Genomic DNA, 23,284 nt, shown 5'->3' with positions numbered 1-23,284 from the left:
ATGCAGGAAACTTCTGCAAAAGAAGGGAACTGAAATAAAAACCGGGAACCTCATTTCACACTCATAAATCCGCATTTCTGCACAATTTGATGCTTGTAACAAGCTGTCGGAGGAAATCAAAGAGCTGGATATTGCATCTGATATCATTACTTTCATAACCCTTCTATAATTGAATATCATGTACAGATTTTCTAACTATTGGCTTATCATTCAGGCACCATTAGACAAATAGAAAAAGTTTAATGAACATCAACGCGGACCAAAGAGGTTAAGGCTCTACACTTCTCTATCATCAGGTACCATTAGAGTGAGCTCCGGAAGATCGACCGCAAGCCTCTGCCAATTCCTTTAGAAACATGACAACATCATCGGATGAGTTAAGGAGATACCTTGCATTTGAGCGCTTCCTACCAACAGCACAAGAGAAGTAGTTGTCGCCTTTGAGATCAAGAACTGAGGATCCCTCATGCCAGGATATGATCTCTTGTGGGGTCCGCCACCCGCTTGAGTGGTTATGGTGATTGTTTACCAATGACGATGATGTTCTCTTGTCCGAGGATCCAAATGGAGTAGATTTGTGAGTTTTGTTGTGGAATGATTTTGAACTGTTCTTGTTGTTGCTTGTAGGTTTTCCCATGTACTTCTTGTCTGCAGATGCTTTGACCGCATCAGCTATCTTTGATCTCATGGAAGTTACAGGTTCTGATGGGAGCTCTGGCTCAAAGAATGTGTATATGTCCTCATCCTGAAACACAGAGTATGAGTCAAATTCTATGAAGTTGATGACCTTTGATTTTGTTACTTGATAAAAATTAGCAACAAAAGAACCATATGAATGATATCAGTTTCTATTCATTTTTTTGGGAAACTGAAATACAAAGATTGGTGCAGTATCACTACATGAATCCATGCGACTAAGTTTTTTTTTTTTAAATTTAACTTTTGCCGTCCTGTGGTTATAGTTATGCAGTTGGAAACTTTAGATATTCATGTGATGTGGAAAAACAAAGGCTTTCCAACTACTTGGTGGCTAAAAAAACGCTTCCCCCCTGAAGAACTTTCTTAAGGATTCAGAGAATATATACTTTATTGCTACTGTTATATAATATATTACAATTATCTAAAGATAAATAAGACCTTTTCTCTTTGACATTAATAATTTATTTATTGATTTTTGTCATTTGTTTTCTTTCTTATATACAACAACAACAACAACAACAACAAGCCTTTTTATCCCAAAATTTTTGGGTTCGCTAAATGAATCCTATTCCTCCATTTAGTTCTTATTTGTGTCATCTCCTCCATCAAGTTAACTATAAAAGGTGTGTTTGCTGCACTCAATATTTTTTGGTAAACATTGAAAAACAACAGATAACACGGCATAATAACTAGAATTTGGATTTGTAGAGATAAACAGTAGGAGCCGTTTGACAAAGTAAGAAATTAGCTGGACAAACACTATCCAATGAGATTCTGTTTTTTTTTTCTTAAAACAAAAATAAATTTTTGCAGTGTTTGCCTGAGTTCTTCTAATGATCATATCCATGACTTTTCCTATATGAATAAATGTATAATGCCACATTATGCTTAAAGAGCACTTAAACTGTTTGTAAACATCACCTAGATCTAGTAGCTATGTAGCACGGACACGGATCCGACACAGCCATCCGACACGCCAACACGAGGCAAATCCTAAAAAATACATAGGATACGTGTGTTCGACACGTGTGTCGCCATCCGACACGCCAACACGAGGCAAATCCTAAAAAATACATAGGATACGTGTGTTCGACACGTGTGTCCGACACGGACACGACACGACACGGCTTCATGTTATGCGTGTCCGTGCTTCATAGTCTAGTAGTATAGAAAACACCCCAGCTTATATTAAGAAATCTTCAAACAATCTACGAACTCTTACCTTTCCAAGGAAGTGCCCGACACATAAAACATAGTCTATTGGAGTAACCATGCTTTTACTGTGAACTATTTCACCCAATATTCGATCAATTGCAGCACCCTGCAAAATTAAGAGAAAAACATTAGGACTCTTCAGAACTGATATGGAGAGATGTGGCAAGGTTGGTAATTGACACCAGTCAATATAGGAGCTTTATGCATGTATAATTTGAAGCAAGACCGGTCAAGCCAAGGCCTGCTCAAAGTATGTCCAGAGCTTTTCTCAAACATTTTCAAACGAGGTCAAAGATAGTATCGATTGTAGATTTTCTACCAAGCTCAGATTGTTAAACTAAATACAAGTAAATGAGTTGCTCAATTTGACACTTTTCTTAAAATTTATAATGGAACAATAATCTACATTCTGAAGCCTAATCCAGCTAATTAGATCGTAAAAGTTTTAAGTTCGGATCATGTAGTCCAATAGTAGGTCCTCAAGTGCTGTACTAACTCAGGACGTGTGCCATGGAACAGATATGAATAAGCTGGTAAGGAAAATCTTGAAACATATCTAGGTTACAAATACATCATAGACAAGGTCATCATGGCATATATACGTACACTACCAAGATATTGAGCATAAAAAGTCTGTGAGTAAACACCAAAAATGAAGCATGACAGTAATTGTTCTTTATCGAAGTTAATAGATATAGATTTTCAGAAGAGTGACTGAAAAACTAGATAATTATATTAACATGCAGACATTTCATAGACTTGAATGGCCATATAACATATACTTGTTTTCAGTTCTTTTTCTTATGATGAAAAACTTAAAAGGTCCCATGTATTATGATTAAAAATAATTCCAATTATTGTTTCCATAGATTTCATAAACACTATATTTAGCATGAAAATTGAAAGAAAAAAAAAATTACCCCATATATGGAATATGTAACAAATATTTAACAGGTGTCAAATTCCTTCAGAGAAGTGTAGCTTCCTTTTGTCAAGTTCACATACCCAATTATCAAGATAACTTTTATTAGGGATAACTAGCTTATTCTGTTTAAACTGAATCAACAGAGTAATCATTCAGTTCATTTCTTACCCTGTAAGTTGGCACTTACTAGCACATATGTTTCTACAATAGGTTTACGTCAGAATAAGCCTTATATATACCCCCGCAACATTATGGGAAAATATATGATCAGAATATTGCAATAAAATGATATCACTTCTTAAGAAGGAATAAATTGCACACCTTTGTCACTCCAACAGATCGGACCTCAACTGATCGACTTCCCTGGACAACATCAACTGCTGCATTAGAAATTGGGCCTGTCCATAGATGCTGCAGCATATCTCTTGCTTGAAGCCTTCCAAATTCAACATCTGCAAAATTAGGTAGATTCTCAGAAACGGGAATAAGATAATCAGCATGTCACATACACGTTATAGAAAGATTGTCATAAATTGATTGACTTTCCTCCCTAATTGTATCAAAGAGTTAAAGAATTTAAGAATTACCTGCATATTTGTAATTCCACACTAGTGATGTCTCACGATGTTCAAAATGAGACCTAGGCGTTCTTTCCGTGAAATACTCGAAAACATGCTGGAAATTTCAGTTAACATCACATGTGTAGAACACCATTAGCGTAGCTAAACAAAAGATGTGAAATTAGAAACTGAAAAACATAATCACCTTAACACTGTCAACCCAATCCATGTTCAGATGCTCCGGCATTGTTGTCATCCATTCCCCATCAGTTAGACGCAGAAACATACCATTCTCTGCTGCCAACCACATATTGAATTCCCCAAAATTCTGTAAAAAGATAATAATCAAGAAATAAACAAAAAAAATTCAAAAAACATAAAGATTATGGGGACAAATTTATACATCATCTAGGACACTTCTGTCACTTCCACTTAGTACAATAACAGTTGTCTTTATATCCTGGCAAAGCGTTGTCAGAGGACCTTTTAGGTCATGGTGTAGTTTAAGCTCCATTTCTTTAATTTGATCTCCGCCTCTTCTTCCAGAAGACTCAACAGATTCAGTCAGTGTTGCATTGAAACCCTGAAATTTGATGACATATACAAATAAGACGATATGCAACACGAGGTGAATGTATAGCGACTCACTATTCATGTCCCAATGGCAAACCCTTGAAAAGTTATGCTCGATTTCTGCAATAACTTCTTTGGAACTACAATAGGAAAGTCAGAATACAACCAGTATGCTGACAAGGGGCTTAGAATTACAAATTCCTAAAATATCTCATGCAAAGTAATATGTAATCTATTTAATACAAACATGCGAAGTCCCCGTATTAAAAAGGGTAAATTACACCAAACCCCCCATGAACTTTCAGTTTTGGAGTAAACCCCATGAACTTTCAAAATCGCACTAAACCCCCAATAACTTCTGCAGAAACACCCCCAACATATTTTCGGTAAATTACACTAAATGCCCAACAACTTTCAAAATGCCTTTTTTTATGTTGATATTTAGTTATAATTATGAGGGTTATGTACAAAACTCAGAAAGTTATTGGGGGTTTTCTGTAATTTAAAAAAGTTATTGGGAGTTTAGTATGATTTTGAAAGTCCATAGGGGTTTACTGTAAAACACTGAAAGTTCATGGGGTTTAGTGTAATATTGCCATTAAAAAAAGTAAAAACCAAATCCAAATTGCCTTCTGCAAATGGAACAGAGAAAAGTTCACCTTGTTCTTTAGTGCTCAAAACAATGAATCATAATTTCCCAATGAATTAAAAAAACGGTAACATATAACCCTAAACAACCTAAGTTTAGTATTAAAAAAATTTATAATGCATGCCTCAGAATCTTAATGCCAACTATAATCAAGTTATAACACTGGTTATTCATTCAATAGAGTATAATGCTAATGCATGTAATATCGAAGTTGCCAACAAATGCCATCTTAAGTATTTAATATTTCATTCACGAGAACCATAAAGTTCCTTTTTATTTTGCATGAAATTCAATGTCATAAAGTTACAGGTGACTGCACATCTTATAAGTGACGGTTACTGCTTATTAGAGTAATTTACAAATGTTAGCATAAAGGGTAAATTAAGTGCTTTACCGAATTAAACATCACAATTTTACCTAAATGTATAGACAATATATTTCTCCAACTACTCGACAGAAAGAAATGATAATTATGTTACCTACAAATCTCACATTATGTCTCCAAACTACAACACAGGGAGAAAAAAACAAAGGAAAAAAAACTCTAACATTGACTATGTGGTTTGTATCTGAAATTGAAAATACTATTTAAGGTGGATATACCAATATGAGCAATCGATTCTTGGCCTGCAAATAGTGTTCGATTGCAATCCCAGTCGGAAGTAAAGGTGGAACTTGTCTTGTTCTAAGCTGTGCTTCGACAACAGTATCATTAAGTTCACTGCAGCATAAAGGCAAAGGTAAGAGTATGCAGAGACAAATTAATTTAGACATAAAGGTCAATCTTTTGAAGAGATTTTGCACTCAAAGAGATAAGTCTAGGAAAGTTTGAATATGTAGGAAGGAGATGCCTTCGACACAGAAAACTAATTACAAGAAAATTCTAGTCTAATCAAATACAAGCATCCATATAAGGTACTTCTTGGTGTATTTGACATATATTTTAAAAGAATATAAATATCTTCTTAATATTTTTTAGCTAGGTGATAAGTGAGAATGTTAATTTTACATATAATTCTATGAAAAAATAAAAGAAAAAAAGCAAACTTTTAAAGTATTACCTAACTAACAATATCTATAAAGTAGTAAATTTCTCGTGATTATCTAGTAGTTTCTCTATATGGGGTTTCAGTATGGCCTAGATTACATCCTTTTGGTCTCTCTCTGACTAACAATCTTCAACAACATTGATAGTGTTAGGAATCTTTTGGTCTAAGACTTCTCATCTTTTCACCTATGGTTGTTACTTTAACTAAGAGAGGTTAAAAGTAAAAGATGTGCAAATTTAAGTTACTTGTTTGTTTCTCTTAACTCCGCCAGTGCTGTGTTATTGTCAGCACTGCCTGTTCCAAGCTAGGATAAAGGAGGAAGGTTGCGTTAGGTAGCCGACAGCCAGCGTAAAACATAGTTCGGATCCACATAAAAAATAAATCCTATAATATACTCGTTCGGGCGTCCTCACCGCGGCGCGTTGCATTGATGCCACCCTGATGCAATGATAAGTATACAAGGGCAGTTTGCTAGGGCATCCTCTGGAAGTGACGCATTACATCGACATCACCCTAGTGTAATGACAAGTAAGCAAGGTATTCTAAGAATCTACAATCCTCTAATAGATTACCAAATAGTATTAGGCATAGACTAGAACGGTCTAAGAGGGAAAATAGTAGGAGACTTTTACAGAAAAATAAAAATAGATTAGCTACTTGGAATATAGGTACACTTATCGAAAAAACTATGGAATTAGTAGATGTCATGCTTGGAAGAAAAATAAATATAAGTTGTTTACAAGAAACTACATGGATAGGTGAAAATTTTAGAGAAATTAAAAAGACCGAATATGAACTTTGATACACGGGAAAAGAGAAGAATAAGAATGGAGTGGGAGTTCTTGTAGATAATATAATAAAAGAAGTATTGTAGAGGTAAAAAGAGTTGGAGATAGAATAATACTAATAAAAGTTGTTTAGATGTAGAGATTATTAATATTATCAGTACTTACGCACCACAAACAGGCTTGCTCGAGAGTACTAAAAGAAAATTTTGGGATAGATTAGATGAATTAGTACAAGGAATCAAATTTGAAGAGAAATAATTTATGGGAGAGGAACTTAATGGGCATGTTGGTAAGAATAATAACGGATATGAGAGGATACATGGTGGTTTCAGGTATAGAGATAAGAACAATATGGGTAAATCAATTTTAGAGTTTGCAATCGTATAATTTGATAATAGCAAATACACTTCTTAAAAAAAAGGATGAATACTCAATAACATTTAAAAATGATTGTAATAATAGTCAAATAGACTTTTTCTTACTAGAAGGGCGGATATGTTAATATGCAAAGATGGTAAAGTTATACCAGGAGAGAGTTTAAATACACAACATAGATTAATGGTCTTAGACATATCTATTAAGAATAAGAGTAAAAAAAACTAACATGAACAAGAGACTAAGAACTAAATGGTGGAATTTAAAAGGAGAGAATTTAATACATTTTAAAGATAAGATAATAAAAAAAGATATATAAAATATAGATAATAAGACTAATATTATGTGGAATATCATGTCTTCTTATATTAGAAAAGTGGCTAAAGATATACTAGGATAATCTAAATGTTGTAGATTATGCGGTAATAAGAGTTGGTGGTGGAATGAGAGAGTGAGCAAAAAGTTAGTAGCGAGAAGAAAATTTTATATAATGCAGGGCAAAAGTGTAGGAGTAGGAAAAAGTTAAAAAATATAAACTATTAAGGAATGAAGCAAAAAGAGTGGTTACTGAGAATAAATACAAGGCTTATAAAATTTTTTATAAGAAGTTAGAATTTAAGGAGAGAGAAAGATATATATTAGCTTGTTAAGATTAGAGAAAGAAAGAGTAGAGATTTGGGTAATATTAGGTGTATTAAAAGTGATGATCAAAGAGTTCTAATGACCAACGGGGAAATAAGAGAGAGGTGGAGGAGTTACTTTTATCAATTGTTTAATGATAACCAAACAAGTGAGCTAAATAGATATTTTGACCATAGAGTGAGTATTGTCGAAAAATTAGGATTGGTGAGGTTAAAGATGCTATAAAGAAAATAAAAAGTAAAAGAGCCGTAGGACCGGACGATATCCCTATTAAAGTTTGAAAATGTCTTGAAGATATAGGATTATGATGGTTAACTAAACTATTTAATAAGATTGTCGAGATGAAAAGAATGTCGGATGAGTGGAGGATTAGTACTTTGACACCGATATACAAGAATAAAAGAATACCAAATTGTTCAAATTATCGAGGTATAAGACTCATGAGTCATACTATGAAACTTTGGAGAGGATAAAACAAGTATATCTAAAAATCAATCTGATTTTATGCCTGGGAGGTCAACTATGAAACCTATACATATTATGAGACGGTTGATGGAGACATATAGAGAGAAGAGAAAGGATCTACATATGGTTTTTATCGATCTAGAAAAAGCTTATGATAGAGTGCCTAAAGAGGTAATGTGGTGGGTGTTAAAAAAGAAACATGTACCTAGTATATATATATATATGATTAAAGATATATATAATAGAGTAACAACTAGAGTAAGAACTAATGAAGGAGAAACTAAATCATTTCCTATTACCATAGGTTTATACCAAGGGTCAGCTTTAAGTCCTTATCTTTTTGCATTAATTATGAACCAACTCACTAAGCACATTCAGGGTGAAATCTTATGGTGTATGTTATTTACCAATGATATATTGTTAGTTGATTGAAACTAGAAGAGACATTATTTCTAAACTAGAAAGATGGAGGCAAGCTCTTGAATCTAAATATTTTAGAATTAGTAGAATAAAATAGAATATATAGAGTGCATTTTTAGTAAAACTAGGAAAGGAAGAGAACCTATGGTACATATTAATAGTCAAGAAATACCTAAAACTAATCATTTTCGTTATTTAGGATCAATCATTAGGCATGATGGTGAGATAGAGGATGATGTTGTGCATCGAATCAAATTGGGATGGTTAAAATTGAGGAGTGCTTCGGGAGTCCTATGTGATCGTAGAACACCAATGAAACTAAAGAGAAAATTCTATTGGACGATTATAAGATCAACTATGCTTTATGGGTCAGAGTGCTGGGCAATTAAAAAACATGTTCAAAAAATGAGTGTAGCAGAAATGAGATTGTTGTGATGGTCCTATGGATATACATTAAAAGATAGGATAAGAAATGAGTGTATCCGTAGTAAATTAGAGGTTGCTCCTATTGAGAATAAAATAAGAGCGAATAGATTAAGATGGTTTTGTCATGTATAACAGAGAGCCCTTAGTGCACCGATTAGGAAAAGCGATAATATTAGAGTTAATGGGTTAGGTGATCTAAAGGTAGACCTAGAATGACTTGGTTAGAAGCAATTAAAAAGGATATGATTAGGACTAACTTAACAAAGGAGATGGCCCATAACAGAATGAAATGGAAAAATAGGATTCATGTAGCCGACTCTAAACATTTGGTATAAAGGCTTGGTGGTTGTTATTGTTTGTTTCTCTTGAGTCTTCACGCAGTCAAGCAACCACACCTTCATGTCAGGTTAAGCAATTAAAGTGATATTATTTTAAATTTCATTCATGTTGATGTTGAAAGTATGTAACTAGATTTCCAAATCACATTACAAAAGCCATGGTAATGTTGGCATAAGCATTCGCAATTGGGAGCTGGTTAACTAGCAATGCCAGCAGAAGATGGCATTTCTAAGTGCTAGATTATGCTAAATTGCAATAAGATCTAGAAAATTCATTTTTGGGGCTAGATCGTGTGCAAAATCTCGCCCACAACTGTGCATCAAGCAAATATTGTTATTTAAACATTAATTATGAAATTTGTCTGGTCAAGTAGTACTCAAGAAAAATCAGCAAGAGAACTGACCAAGTTCTTATTACCTCATATCAACTACCATCAACCTACTACTAGAATGGTCAAGTAGTATTCAAGAAAAATCAACAAGAGAACTAAGTTCTTATTACCTCATATCAACTACAATCAACCATCAACCTACTACTAGAATGGTTAGATCAGGGTGGTTTCAAGGATGGAATGTTCTGGTTTAGACTGGCATCTGAATACATAAGGTTCAGCTTCATTTTTTTAGGTTTGTTATTGGATCGAATTGGATACTGAAGTTTCAACTAAATTAAAAAGCGAGGAAAATTCCCTGAAAATGAAAAGAGGTTCATCTCCAAGTAAAGTAAGAGAGCCATATACTTCTCGTTACTGCCAGGAAAAGTTCAAGAGCACATCTTATATATTGAAAAAAGCAAATTTCTTAACTTCTTCATATGTTGACACTAATATAACGAATATTTATCTTTCCACTTCTGCAGTCAACCCGTGAGAGATGGATCGGTTGATAAAATAAGTTTCGGGAAGAGAGAAGGCTATTATTTAGTTCCTTGCGACCAGGTTATATATAGACATGGACCAGAGGCATCTGAAAATTTAGAACAGCAGTACGTACCTAACAAAAGTTTCAGCCCAATCTTGGGCTGTGTGTGTTGTCACATGAGCATAATTATGTCTAAATCGCTTCTCTCTTTCATCAGGAGACATGTTTAACGCGTAGGCAATTGAGTTAGCAACCTCCGTGATATTCCACGGATTTACCAAGAGCGCACCCGCTCCAAGAGATTGTGCTGCACCTGCAAACTGAAAAGCAAGTGCGCACTGAGTACAGCATCGCACTCAAATGATGGCAGAAAATAAAAAAGGGATATAAAATGACATGTAAACAAATGCAGACAGGCTAAAACCAAAGGTTGCTAACAAATCTTCTGGAACCAATTAACGACACTTACGCAAAATAGCTTCATGGAAGTAAAGAAATATAATAAATAATAAAGAAACTAATTAGGTACATCTTTCATAAGAAAATGTGCAACATACTTCACAATCCATATTCCATTATTCCTAAAAAGATTATGATGGAGACATTTTTAAGCACCAAGGTATAAACACCAAAATCTTTTTTTCCCTAGTGAGCTCTCACATTACACTCTAATATCTATTTCTTGTAATGCAAGCACATGTGCACAACTGACCGAATAAACAATTTCGTCAGGCCTGCTCCTCTTTTCCTTATTTCTTTTAGTTATTTAAAACCTGTGTCTAGCCAATTGGCAGTAAGTCCCAACACCTCCAATAAAAAGACGAATATTACCTTTGGTTAGGATATAATTTATAGATATTCGATTACTTGTTTTAGTTTCCGAAAACCGCATAAAATTTTATTTTTTCCCCCCAACCTCCGCTAATGTATAACTTAAGAAATTTATCACACCAATATTAAGGATATTCTTCAGAGTTTTTTTTTTTTTGTTTTTTTTTTTTGGGGGGGGGCGCCCTGAGGGGGCTGTCCCGCTGGATTCCTTCTATTAAAACACACTTCACAAAATCATACAAAATAATTTGAAAGTAGGTTATAAAAATTAATTAGCTCATTACTGATACAAATCTATTGAACTGTTTAACATAAATTTGAGATATGTAAACATTCAATGCACTTATCTACCATAATGATAAATATGCTTTTACACGTGAATTGCATGGCAAAAAGACATCATGCATAAAATTTTGAATAAAAAAATTTCACCGAATATTGCAAAACCTAGTCCACCAAAACGATGAAAATATGATCTGATTGTCTATGAATGATTCTTAGTGCAATAAATTACACATCTAGTTGATAGATTACACATCTAGTTTAAGTTTTGGAAAAAAAAGAAATTATCAGTTAGAAGAAAGCATTTAAAATCCTACATCACATTTCTTTGATGACTGGTAAATAAAACATAAATGGCTGAATATGTTAATACTTGCAGTTTCTCGGCAGCAAATATAGACACAGTTTTGTACTTGTTTTGTAATAACAGTCACAGATATCCTTCAAAGTTGACAGCAGGGACCTATTGGAAAATATAATTATTATATAATTATGCAGAAGTTAAGAAGAAACAAACTATCAAATTTGTAGATAATTACTTCACTTAGAATGAGGACCCCTTTTTTTGAACCTTGGCATGCCACGAACTCATAGCTTACGAGGTTCATCCCATCTCTCAATGACGTCACAAGTGCCACATCTAAAAAATATGCAAGAAAAGTCATCAGTAAGCAAGATATAAGAGCGACATTCATCCAATGAAAATCTAATAGACATAACTAGCTATATTATATCAAGGGAACATGTTCAAAACATTCGAAGCTAAAGAATGTAAATCATCAACTAGAAAATAGGTAAAATGTGCTAACAGAATTAAACTGAATTAATAATTTGAGTTCAAACCTCATCTGACTAAGTACAGATCAGGTTAAATACGTATGAGCTCAATTTCCTTCCATTTGCATGCACTTGGCAGATCAGGTCATGAATGATTCAACATGCAGAAGGATCAGATCTAGATGGCATTGACAGACACAAATCACTATTACAATGAACATTTTGGAACTACATGATATATTCATCATATAAATATCTATTATATAAAGTGATAAGAAATTCCCCTAAAGTGCAAGGTGGAGTTGGGATCAAAAACCTCCAACATTTGGTATTATCCTTAAGCCAGACTAGTACCACACCACCATAGACAGTGTAAGAACTCTGGTATAACTCCATCTATAACCATACATGTCTACCCATTTTGGCAGTTCTTAAAAGAAAACTTTGATTGCTCTTCCAAAATCAAAAGTCTGGGTTGGTACAGTAATGTTGCTCAATCTCTTAAGACTGTTGGAAGGGCAGTCATGCCTTGCAAATTCATTCCCACTCTTTTTCACATTAAATATGATCGTAATGCTAGGATTACCATTAGTACAGGTGCAAAGACTTTGACTACCAAATTCTGCCAACAGATCACCATCCTCCTCTAGCCAAGCTACATTGGTTCTTTGCTGGTAATCATGCTTGATTTTCACTAGACATTTGGTCAGTCATGATGGTTTGCAAAAACATTCCTGATCCTCTTTCAAAATTCTTGGTGTCATAATGCTAGGTTCAACTTATAAATAACCATTGTTGCTAGTGTAAGGACATGGACTCTAAAATTTTGCAGATGAATAGGCAGCAAACCTAATGGCTAAACTGCATAGACTACTTGCAGTACTAGTGCACACATTCGGAGTTCACATTGTGATTGAAAATGCTGGAAGCTTAAAGATGATAACTTCAATCTCAAATCATTATGAACAGCATTGAGGGGCAATTTTGGCTGAAGGTAACTCTACAAGCTAGTTTGACAACATCCATGGACTCCCAAAATTTGCCAATAGATTCACATCCAACCTTATGGATAAAGTGCAACGACTATTTCAGTTCTAAACGCACATAATTCACATAGTGATCCGAGATGTAGGAAGCTAAAAGATGGTCACTTCTGGTTCAAGTCACTGTACATGGCACTAAGGAGTAAGGTCAAGTCTGGCTGAAACCAGTTTTAACAGCTAATGTCAGAACTGGTACCAGCCAAACATCTGACAGCTAAAGTGTTTTTAAAAAAAAGGAAGATAGCATGTGAAGGTCAACTTACACATAAACATCATTGCTGATGTGAAGACATGGATTCCCAAATTTTGTCAATGAATTGGCATCCAACAGGATGGCTAAAATAAAAGGACTACTTCAATTTTAAACACACACTGTAAGAGTTCATTTTGTGATTGGAGATGTTGGAAACAACAAGATGATGGAACTTCTAGTTCAAATAATTGTATATGGTATTAAGGAAAAACTTCGTCTGAAACCAGCTCTACCAGCTAACTTACTCCTCCTTGCCCACTGAAATCATGTCTCAGACAGTTGTCGGAAAAAAAGCACTTGCAGTTGCAAAGGTAGAGGATGAAAAATGAAGTAGCCAAATAGGGTAGACTCATAAACCTATAGTAATATCAACATATTGTATTGTTTTAGCCTTAGAATACCGAACAAATAAAAAGGTGAAAGTGGAAAGCCCATGGAAGTCAAAAGAAAAAAGATGTTTGGATAGTTTACACGTTCTGATTGTTCACAATATCTGCTCATCATCTGGGGATATCAACTAAATACAGTTAACTAAAATAAAAACAATATTATAGATATACACTCCAACCTAAGGATATCAATTGTTAGTGTGATATACTCCAATTGTTAGCGTGCAATTTTCCCACAGATCCAAGGCTACAAAACTAGAAGTTCCTGCATCTTATTAACCGAACAAAGTTGAAGTATACTAAAATATACTAAAGATTCAGCATTGGGGATAAATTATTCACAAGCATAGTCTGTATTCTAGAGAGGAGAGGGCTACATCTTTCTATTCGAATATTTTTGAATCTTCCATTATTTTTAACCTGGCTCCTCAATCAATTATGATCATGAATAAAGGAATATAAAAAGATCAGGTACGATGCCAGTTACTAAAATAGGGAACTGAAAACCAAAAGAGAAATTTTGATACCAGTCACTGCATACAGAGCACATAATGCATGGAAATCAAGGGAGCGATCCTGTAAAAAAGAGACAGTGGTAATAAGGATGTGCATATTTCTTAGAAATTATACTAAAAGTTTAATTCCTTAATCAAAAAAGAAGTAATAGTTAGAACAGACCAGACATTTTGTAGATCAACTAAAGTGTGCATAAAGAAAAGGTTAAGGACACAGATAACTTAAAAAAGCAGATAATATTTAGGTTCATGGTTTACTTATATTTAATAAGTCATTTTATATACAGATATATTCGGAAGTACCAATAATATTGATCGAACAGGAAATTATAAATTCTATAGAAAACTCCTCAATTTATACAACAAAAAGCAGCCATAACAAATTGTAACTACAAAGACAAAACATATAATGTATAAGTAATAAAACATACATACAAATACAAATATATAATATAATGAAGGTGTTTGTGAGAGAGAAAACTGGAATTGAACAGAAATTTCCTGCACCACAGCTAAAAAACTCATACAAATTATATACATCATTCATATGACTTCAAGGTGTTGTAAATGGAAGTCACAGGGTTCACACATGTTAGGCTTCATGTCTGATCTCAATTGAATGGAAAAAGTTGTAAAGATGGTAATGATGACTTTTAGTGATGAGATAACTGATTGGCACACAACAAAACAAGCTGCCATTATATCTTAAACTTTAGTTTTAAGTTAAAAACAGCTATAGACATATTCTCGATAGTCAATAGTAAAAATTTTACGGCTTGCATAAATTTATTAAGTCATTTTAAAGAAATATTGTGAAGGAGAGCTTTTTTTCTTTCATTAGTGAGAAAATTGAGTGGACTATTAATTCCATCATACTAAATCCTTACAAAGTATCATACGTAGATATTTTATTCATAGTATAAATCATTTCAAGCAATAAGTTTTTACCTGCACTCATCCTTTTTTACATTGTGCTTGAGCCATCATCTAGTTTCCATGGGGTGGTATTCATCCTAAAAAAGTGAAGGAGGTGCCCATATGTATTATAGCACTTTAAAACTTTTCCTAGATCCATTCTGGGTATTCTCTTCTATCAACTTGACAAGCCTTTCCTAAAGTTTCACATTCTTTCATCATGTGATTTTCACCTGTCAAACTGAATGTCATTGCTGTTGTTGCCTATCCAACTTTGCTCTGCATTTTTTCACAGCAAACAATCACTAGACCTAAACAGCAATAGACCACAACTGTTACCATAGTTCAGCAAATAAAAAATTTATTTATGTTCAATTATCAAAACAAAAAAAAACTGATATGTAGTTATATCATGCATGATCAAATGCCATTCAGAAAATAAAACATGAGACTGTAACCACTTGTGACAAAGTTAATTAATTTCAATGCAAAAGCATGTGCGAAGTATTTCATTAAAAAAACAGGAGTGAAGCTTGGTTGCTATTGGACAAAATGGGTAAAGAGCTGAGCTTAGCACGTAACATGAAATTTCATGATTTAAAAAGAAAAATACAAGACAGAAATGGAGGCGAACCAGATGGTGTATAGGAACAGCAGTCAGTGTCCCGAACCGGCCATTTATACGTCCAACAATTTCGTGAACTTGGCTGGTAAGTTTCTGATCTGGTTAAGAAGCAAAGTGAATCTCAGCATTTAAAAAGAGATGAAACCTTTGCAAATTAAAATAAGGATAAATTACGCCAAATCCCCAAGAACTTTCGGCGTCTTACAGTAAACCCCAAATAACTTTCAAATCACACTACACCCCCAATAACTTTAGCAGAAAAGCTCCAATATCTTTTTGCTAAATTACACTAAACCCCCAATAACTTTCAAAATACCTTTTATGCTGTTTTCTGGTTCTAATTTATGGGGGTTATCTACAAAAGGCGGAAACTTATTGGGGTTCTCTGTAATTCCAAAAAATTATTGGGGTTTAGTGCGCTTTTGAAAGTTATTGGGGGTTTACTGCAAAATGTTGAAAGTTTTAGGGGGTTTGTGTAATTTACCCTTAAAATAAAGATGACTTGGCCACAGATATGAACTCTGTATAAAGAATGACAAGTTTGAGAGATATAACTAACTTTTACCCAGGCGATGTATGGGACTTAGTATCACAATGTTACTTCAAATGAATCATTAATATCAAGGAATTTGCAAGGTTTCAGATACTTTTAGATGTAGAAAGCATTGAAAAAAAGGTATAGGACAATAAAAATAGGGAAGATGAAAAGTCACATGTCTAATTAAGTGCAAAGTGTTGCAATTTTGCAACCAGCACCACAGTTGTTTACTAGTATAGTGTAATTCCATTGAAGTAATGAATTACAATTAGCATTATTCCAAATATAGATGAAATCTAGAAGAAAGAAAAAAAAAAAGATAAGCTTTATGGATAAACTTGCCCAGTCAACTAGTGCTTCTATTCTAAAACATCTTTCAAAGTTAAAGTTGGAAAAAAAAAAAGAAACGTTCAAACTTTACACCAAGATATTGTCAGCTCGAAGTGCAGCACCAGGGGACAGTTAAAATCTGGGATACCGAAGTTGCTTTCAGTTAGTGCAAAGATATTATAAGCACCCTCCTAATCACCATGCAAAGAAGAAGCAAACCGTAGTAAATGCCATAATGAAGAAATGCTTGAAAATAGGCAAGAGAAACTACACTCTGAACGATTTCAAAAGGATAAAAGCAACATGAAAGTAGACCATGATTACATTTATAAACATCAATTTTGACATTATACTACGTTCTTTTGCAACATATTTCAAATATTATTGGACAAAAATATTCCATCATGTGACTAAATTTCATAAATATATGTTCCAATTTCCATACACTTCATAACAAAAAATAAATAAATAAATGCTCCAAGTAAGCATCAAATAAATGATAATGAAAAATGATGTGACCTGAAAAATATTAAAGTGTGAAGTAAATGAAAGGATGATACATACATTCTGGAACATCAGTTCTAGTAGGAACAGCAATCTGAAGCAAGACTACTTTATCCCGCCAAAATGAATTTTCCTCAAGGAACTTCTCAAAGGCCAGAATTTTTTGTGGAATCCCTTTAATCATGTCAAGTCGATCAACCCCCAACATGACCTAAACATACCAGGAAGAAAGATGACTACAAAGGAGTGACAACTTAGATTCAGAATAATTAGAATATAAGAGCCAAAATCCTGGGAAATCAAGTACTTCAAGTTCACAACACAAATTAAGTTCTACTTTACGCATTATGATCTGAAAAATATTAAAAGTTACTAGAATAAGGAATCAGATTATCAAATATTAGGGACACTTTAGAAGCCATGAGATGGTATTCTAGATTGTTCTCCAATAGGATACTGAAATTTTTGGTGTAAGCACTGCGGTCAATACAAATGAAGATCCAAAACCATCATCCTGGTACAAATCTTAGACTTGCCAAGTTTTAGTGATTATGGAGATTTGAAACTATATATTTAATCAATTAGTCATTTGATGCCACCTGTTTATGCCCTTTTGATTTGTAGAAAATTATAATTTGTTTCAAAAGTACAAATTTAAGAAAATAGAAATGTTTCCATAAATATCTTCAGTAATCTTTCGTTTATGACATATACTTCTTTTCCTATCATAGACATAAACTCTAATTTAGAATGACATACAGGTTGTAAATAGTGACAGAGGCCAAAGAGAAAAAATGAGAATGGAGTTGATCAATAGAAAAATACTACTGTAAAAATAATCGTGTTTCGTACCTTTCGGCCAGAAAATCTCTGTTTCAACTCATTGATATGTTCTTTCACAGCTGGAAGCTCCAAAGCACGTTTAAATCTTTCAGAATCTATTCCAATGGGAAACTGAAGTTCCCAGTTTATGAATTCAATTGCATGCAAGAGATCAACCATTGATTAGTGATACAATATGCACATTCATTTTCGTGCTTCATCTATTACGTAAGATGGACTCTATAACACAAGAATAATTTATTTTACAGAATACTAGGTGTATCACTCATGAAATGCTAAAAGTACAAAAACTTGAAACATACCGCAGCCACTCGAGTCAGCTTCCCTTGGTCTTCCACTCCTTCTGGTGTGCCCTCGAGTCCAAGAATACGAGTGCAGGCACTTACAAAATGTCTTGCATAATCATATGTATGAAATCTGGATAAAAAGTAAAGAAATTTGAATCCAATGAAGAAGAAGAAGATGATGATGATAATAATAATCATCATCATCATTTTCATCTTGCCCCGGTTTCTCCAAAAAAAATAATTATTTTGTTGAACAGGATGAAACCAAATAGATATCAGGATGCAACCATAAGCAGTTTTCTCGATTAAGGTAAGATACATTCGATTAAAAAGCACAATGAAACTCAGAGTTAAATCCTCAAAGTGACAGAAAATAGATAAAGTTTTAATTTAATGGAGCGGATAGTAAAATATTAAGTTTATCCTGTAACAAGAAATCAATGTTTGTAAAACAGTGAAATACGGTTGACAGAATGGCAAAAAACTGCCAATATCAAATAGAATGTAAACCAAATAACAACCAAAATCTAAGTAATATCCTTACGGTGTAGCCAAATTTGATAATACCACCCTCTTGCTCAAACATTTCCAAAAAGTGACCTTAAAGGAGGAAAAAAGAGTAGCCAAAATATAATTTAAAAATAGAGAATTATTATCATAACTATTGAATCATCATAATGTCGTTCATTAAATTCACAGTCAGTTCTAACATTGGAGAAAGGGAGCACATCATATCTGATCGAAGGGTTACATATATTATCATCACTCGTAGCCCTGTCCAACCGGCATGGCCCGGCCTGGCCCGGAAAACTGGGTCCAGTGTGGGCAAAACTCGTGACCCGGACCCGGGCCCGGTTGTTTTCTTTTTTTGGTAAAAAATTGCTAGAAAATAGATTAATCTTATTATATTTATATAAGTATGTATTAGTATATACTTACAAATTATTATATAGCTATATATTATATATACATATATTATATGTAAATATATTGTATATACTTATAAGTATATGATATACTTTTATATATACTAGATGCAATATACTTATATATAATTATACTTATGCACTTATATATACTTATATAACTGTAATTCTATGATATACACATATAAGTATACTTATAACTACATTATATATATTTTTATTCTTATATCTTAGTATCTATACCATGCTAAGAATATATATATATAGCTATATATTATATATACATATATTATATGTAAATATATTGTATATACTTATAAGTTATAACATGAGACAGAGAGAGAGAGAGAAACACATAAATATATATTACTTATTTATAAATATGTATTATATAGTTATATATGTATTTGTTACATACTTACATTATGCTTATTTGAGTACGGTTATACAATTTACTTATATGATATACTTTTATATATACTAGATGCAATATACTTATATATAATTATACTAACGCACTTATATATATTTATATAACTGTAATTATAATATATACATATGATATAAGTATACTTATAAATACATTGTATATATTTATATTTTTATATCTTAGTATCTATACCATGCTAAGAGTACACACACACACACACACACACACACACACACACACTTGAGTACTTATATACATACAAAATGTATACACTTAGGATTATGATTCTATGAACCTATGGCCATTTTCCTCAAAACAATCTCACACACACATATATATAGTTTGGTCGGCCCGGGTTTTTCGGGCCTGTCCCGGGCCCGGGCAGGGTCTGGGCCCTGCCGAGGCCGGGGCCGGGCCTTGGGCCCGAATGGACACCCCTAATCACTAGTCAGTATGGCAACAAGGTCATTCATAAACAATGCAGTAATGCAACTATAACTTTTGTGCCATACATTGACAAATACTACCCATATCATAGTCCAGGAAATATAATATACGGAAAACTACTTCAAAAATGTTTGTTTGTATTCATATCTGTGAATAGAAAGGAATACTTTAGATGCCCACTGAATTCCATAAGCATATGCCTTACTTTGTGTATATCATGTGGCAGAAAAGTTGAAGATAGTGGAATGTAGAGTGTCATGGAATACCAAGCCATGTGCTAAGCAAACACCGGAAAACACACACAAAAGTATTCAGCCAAAAAAAAAGTTGCTCACCCAACTAAATCAGCCGCAAGAACAGATCTCAACAAATCCGAACGAGATGGAAGAGTCCTATGAATCTCAGAAGAAGGGAATGGTGTATGAAGAAACCATCCAACTTTCATCTTGCTGTTATATTCCTTCAAACATTTGGGAAGAAACATTAGATGATAATCATGGCACCAAACAACATCCCCCTCTTCATAGTGCTCATTGACAACATCAGCAAACATCTGGTTTGCCCTCTTGTATGCATCAAACTGAGACTGGAAGCTACGGGTTGTGGCTAATCGATCTTCTTGAGGGAGTCCGAGGTAATGGAAGAGAGGCCATAGGATGTTGTTACAGTATCCATTGTAATATTGGTGCACTATTTCCTCATCAAGGAAAACTGGAATGCATCTCTGTTTGCAAATATAACAACATTTTATATTAGATTACAAAAGCATGAACGTTAAGAGCTCATCAACTTTATACCTTTTCAGCTAGAGCTTTTGTAAGAGCTCTCTGCCCAATTTCATCGGGCACATTTACACCGGCCCATCCGATCCATTTAGCGTCTACCTCCTTTACCCCTGAAATAATGCAATCAAATTCTCATTATGTCATCAGTCATCTCGCTAACGAGTGATTAAAATTCTCCATTATAGAACATTAGACCAAGAAGCAATCATGCAATACAATTTAGCTTCAACCTCCTCACCCCTAAAATAACGCAAGAAAATTCTAGTCATTCTACCATATTGCTACCAAATTGGTCAAAATTCTCCATCATATATAAAACATTATAGCAACAAGCAACCATGCAATAAAACTTAGCATCCACCTCCTCCACCCACGAACTAATGCAACAAAACTCCCATCATTGCACCATTTTTAACTCCAAAAACTTGATTAAATTCCCTATTCTAAACTAACATGACGACGAAGCAACCATGCAGTGGAGATAAGACTAAAGCTCAAGCTCTCACCTCCTGAGCTCCCTCTCTCGCAGGAGCCTCTCAACCCTAGTTAGGTTTCTTGAATTGTACTTGCTCGCCGGCATTTGATCGGCTTGCACCGCTGCGGGCTTCATCGATCGCTCGATCCCTAGCCGCCCTGCATTGAAACAGCCCCCAACCTCCCATCAATTCGCAAACACAACCAGATTCAAAACACTAAGATTTTTTGACAACAGAGACCAAAAAGATCAAAGCTCGCAACTTTGCTCAACAACAAAGAAGATGAACAAGAAATCGCCACATCTCGAGAGAGAGAGAGAGAGCCCAGCGAGAGAGAGGAGACGAATATATATATATATAGAGAGAGAGAGAGTGGTGGTCCCAGACGCCCCAATTCGTTTCACTATTTCATTCTTCTACCTTTTTCTTCCCTTCCTTCTTTTATGCCCTAATTTTTTTTCGTAATAATCAAAAAAAAAATCGAAGATTTGGGGTCACATTCGAGCCGTCAATGCGTCATCCGACCAATGCGCGCATTGAGATCACACAAATCAAGAGATTTTCCCTAAATCGAACTAATAAAATAATAGCATAAGAAAATTTTACGTACACTGGAACCGACATTGGAGAGAATCTCGGTAAAAAAAAAAGTGAAACAGGAGGAAGACGATGGAGGGATCTTATACGTTTTCTACCGGGGGAGTGGTGGGGACGGGCCCAGGTTGCGATTCGATGTTTTACCAGGGGTGGAAGTGAAAAATCAAATGGGATGAGGTACTCACTGGTAATTATCTCTACAGCTTTTGTGGCGAAAGTGAGAGAAAATTGCAGCTGGACCCAAAATCTCTCTCTTCCGTCTTTGTAGACAGAGAAAGTGTGCATGCAGCTGTGAGTGAGTGACACACGCGCGTATTTATAAGCGACCAGTGGACTCACTCGCCACTCACCATGCTGTTTGATATTCGTACGCTGAATTGTTTGGCTGGGAAAGTGAGATTTTAAATTTTAGCTTCACTAGATTGTTCTATCTTTAGCATAAATTCGAGAGAGAGAGAGGGATGGTGGTAGGCTGAAAGAAAGACAGTGATAAAAGCAGAGCGTTGCTACAGGAATCCAAAATATGTATGAGATCATTGAAGAGAACATGTGAGAGTCCCCCTCTTATTGCATAATGAGTTGGCATGACCATTTCATTATGCAATAGGGAGGGGACACCTCACCTGCATGTCCCCTCCCTTGGTCCCATATTTTGCGTCATTAAGATATTTTTTATAAAAATAATTTATCTGTTTTAATGGATTATAGGAAAGCTGAGAAGGCTGATCAATTGATATTAGACTCGACTTTTGATACTTTTTTGTACTTTACGAAAAATATTTCTGTAAATCTTTTTTGAACCAAACACAGTTTACGAAAATCTACAAAAAAAATTTAATTACAGAATTGTCATTATCAGACATTTTGAGAAAACCTTTATATAAAATTGTGCAACCAAACACCCCCTAACAGGAAAGTTGAAAACACTGAGTTAATATTAGATAATTGTTTTCTAAAATATAATGGTGAGTATGATGGTAATGACTATTGAAATTGTTATCGGTTCTCATTCCTTTAGTCTAATTACTGCCAATCGTTTTATTGCAAAATAATAAATTAAAATGCTTTCAAATTTAAATTGTTCATAATTTCCTTTTTATTCAACAAGAAGTTGGATGAAACTTCAAAATATAGTTTTGTTTCTCTATTCTGCCTTTAAAATCTGGCAGGAGAAGAGAATACTTCTTCTACACATGCTTATTAATCGGAACTCGGCCTGATCCAATTATTTTTCTAAAACAAATTCTATTAAAATAAATAAAAAATTTTGATTGAACATCGTAATTTTTCCCCAATACAAGACTCACTTCGTGGAAAGAAACAAATATTAAATGAATGAATGCTAATTATATCTAAACATTCACTACGCAAGCAAGCAGAATATTTTGAGCTACTCAATAGAAAGATCGAAGAATAGTTTAGAAATTTTCATCAACTATCTGCGGTCTAAAACGTCCCTGCTGATATTACACTTGGGTCCTCATAAGATGCGTATAATAAAAAGGT

The 23,284-nt window shown here is 34.1% G+C and overlaps 1 protein-coding gene across 1 annotated transcript; it reads right to left on the bottom strand.

The window, feature by feature from the left end:
• Positions 31-20,974, bottom strand: LOC109841740 (alpha,alpha-trehalose-phosphate synthase [UDP-forming] 1). Its single transcript, XM_020410684.1, has 17 exons — positions 20,944-20,974; positions 20,718-20,815; positions 20,256-20,644; positions 18,133-18,247; positions 17,840-17,941; positions 17,048-17,198; positions 15,625-15,713; positions 14,088-14,136; positions 11,638-11,738; positions 10,118-10,305; positions 5,225-5,342; positions 3,803-3,982; positions 3,605-3,727; positions 3,427-3,514; positions 3,161-3,291; positions 1,922-2,020; positions 31-745 (listed from the first exon to the last, which is right to left on the bottom strand). The coding sequence occupies exons 1-17, from the start codon at positions 20,972-20,974 to the stop codon at positions 293-295; spliced, it is 2,505 nt and encodes an 834-aa protein (XP_020266273.1). The 3' UTR covers positions 31-292.

This window comes from Asparagus officinalis, chromosome 1 (assembly GCF_001876935.1).
Source record: "Asparagus officinalis chromosome 1, Aspof.V1, whole genome shotgun sequence".
NCBI classification, from domain to species: domain Eukaryota; kingdom Viridiplantae; phylum Streptophyta; class Magnoliopsida; order Asparagales; family Asparagaceae; genus Asparagus; species Asparagus officinalis.
Note: the sequence above shows the minus strand (reverse complement) of the source record. Positions and strands in the feature narration are given on the sequence as shown.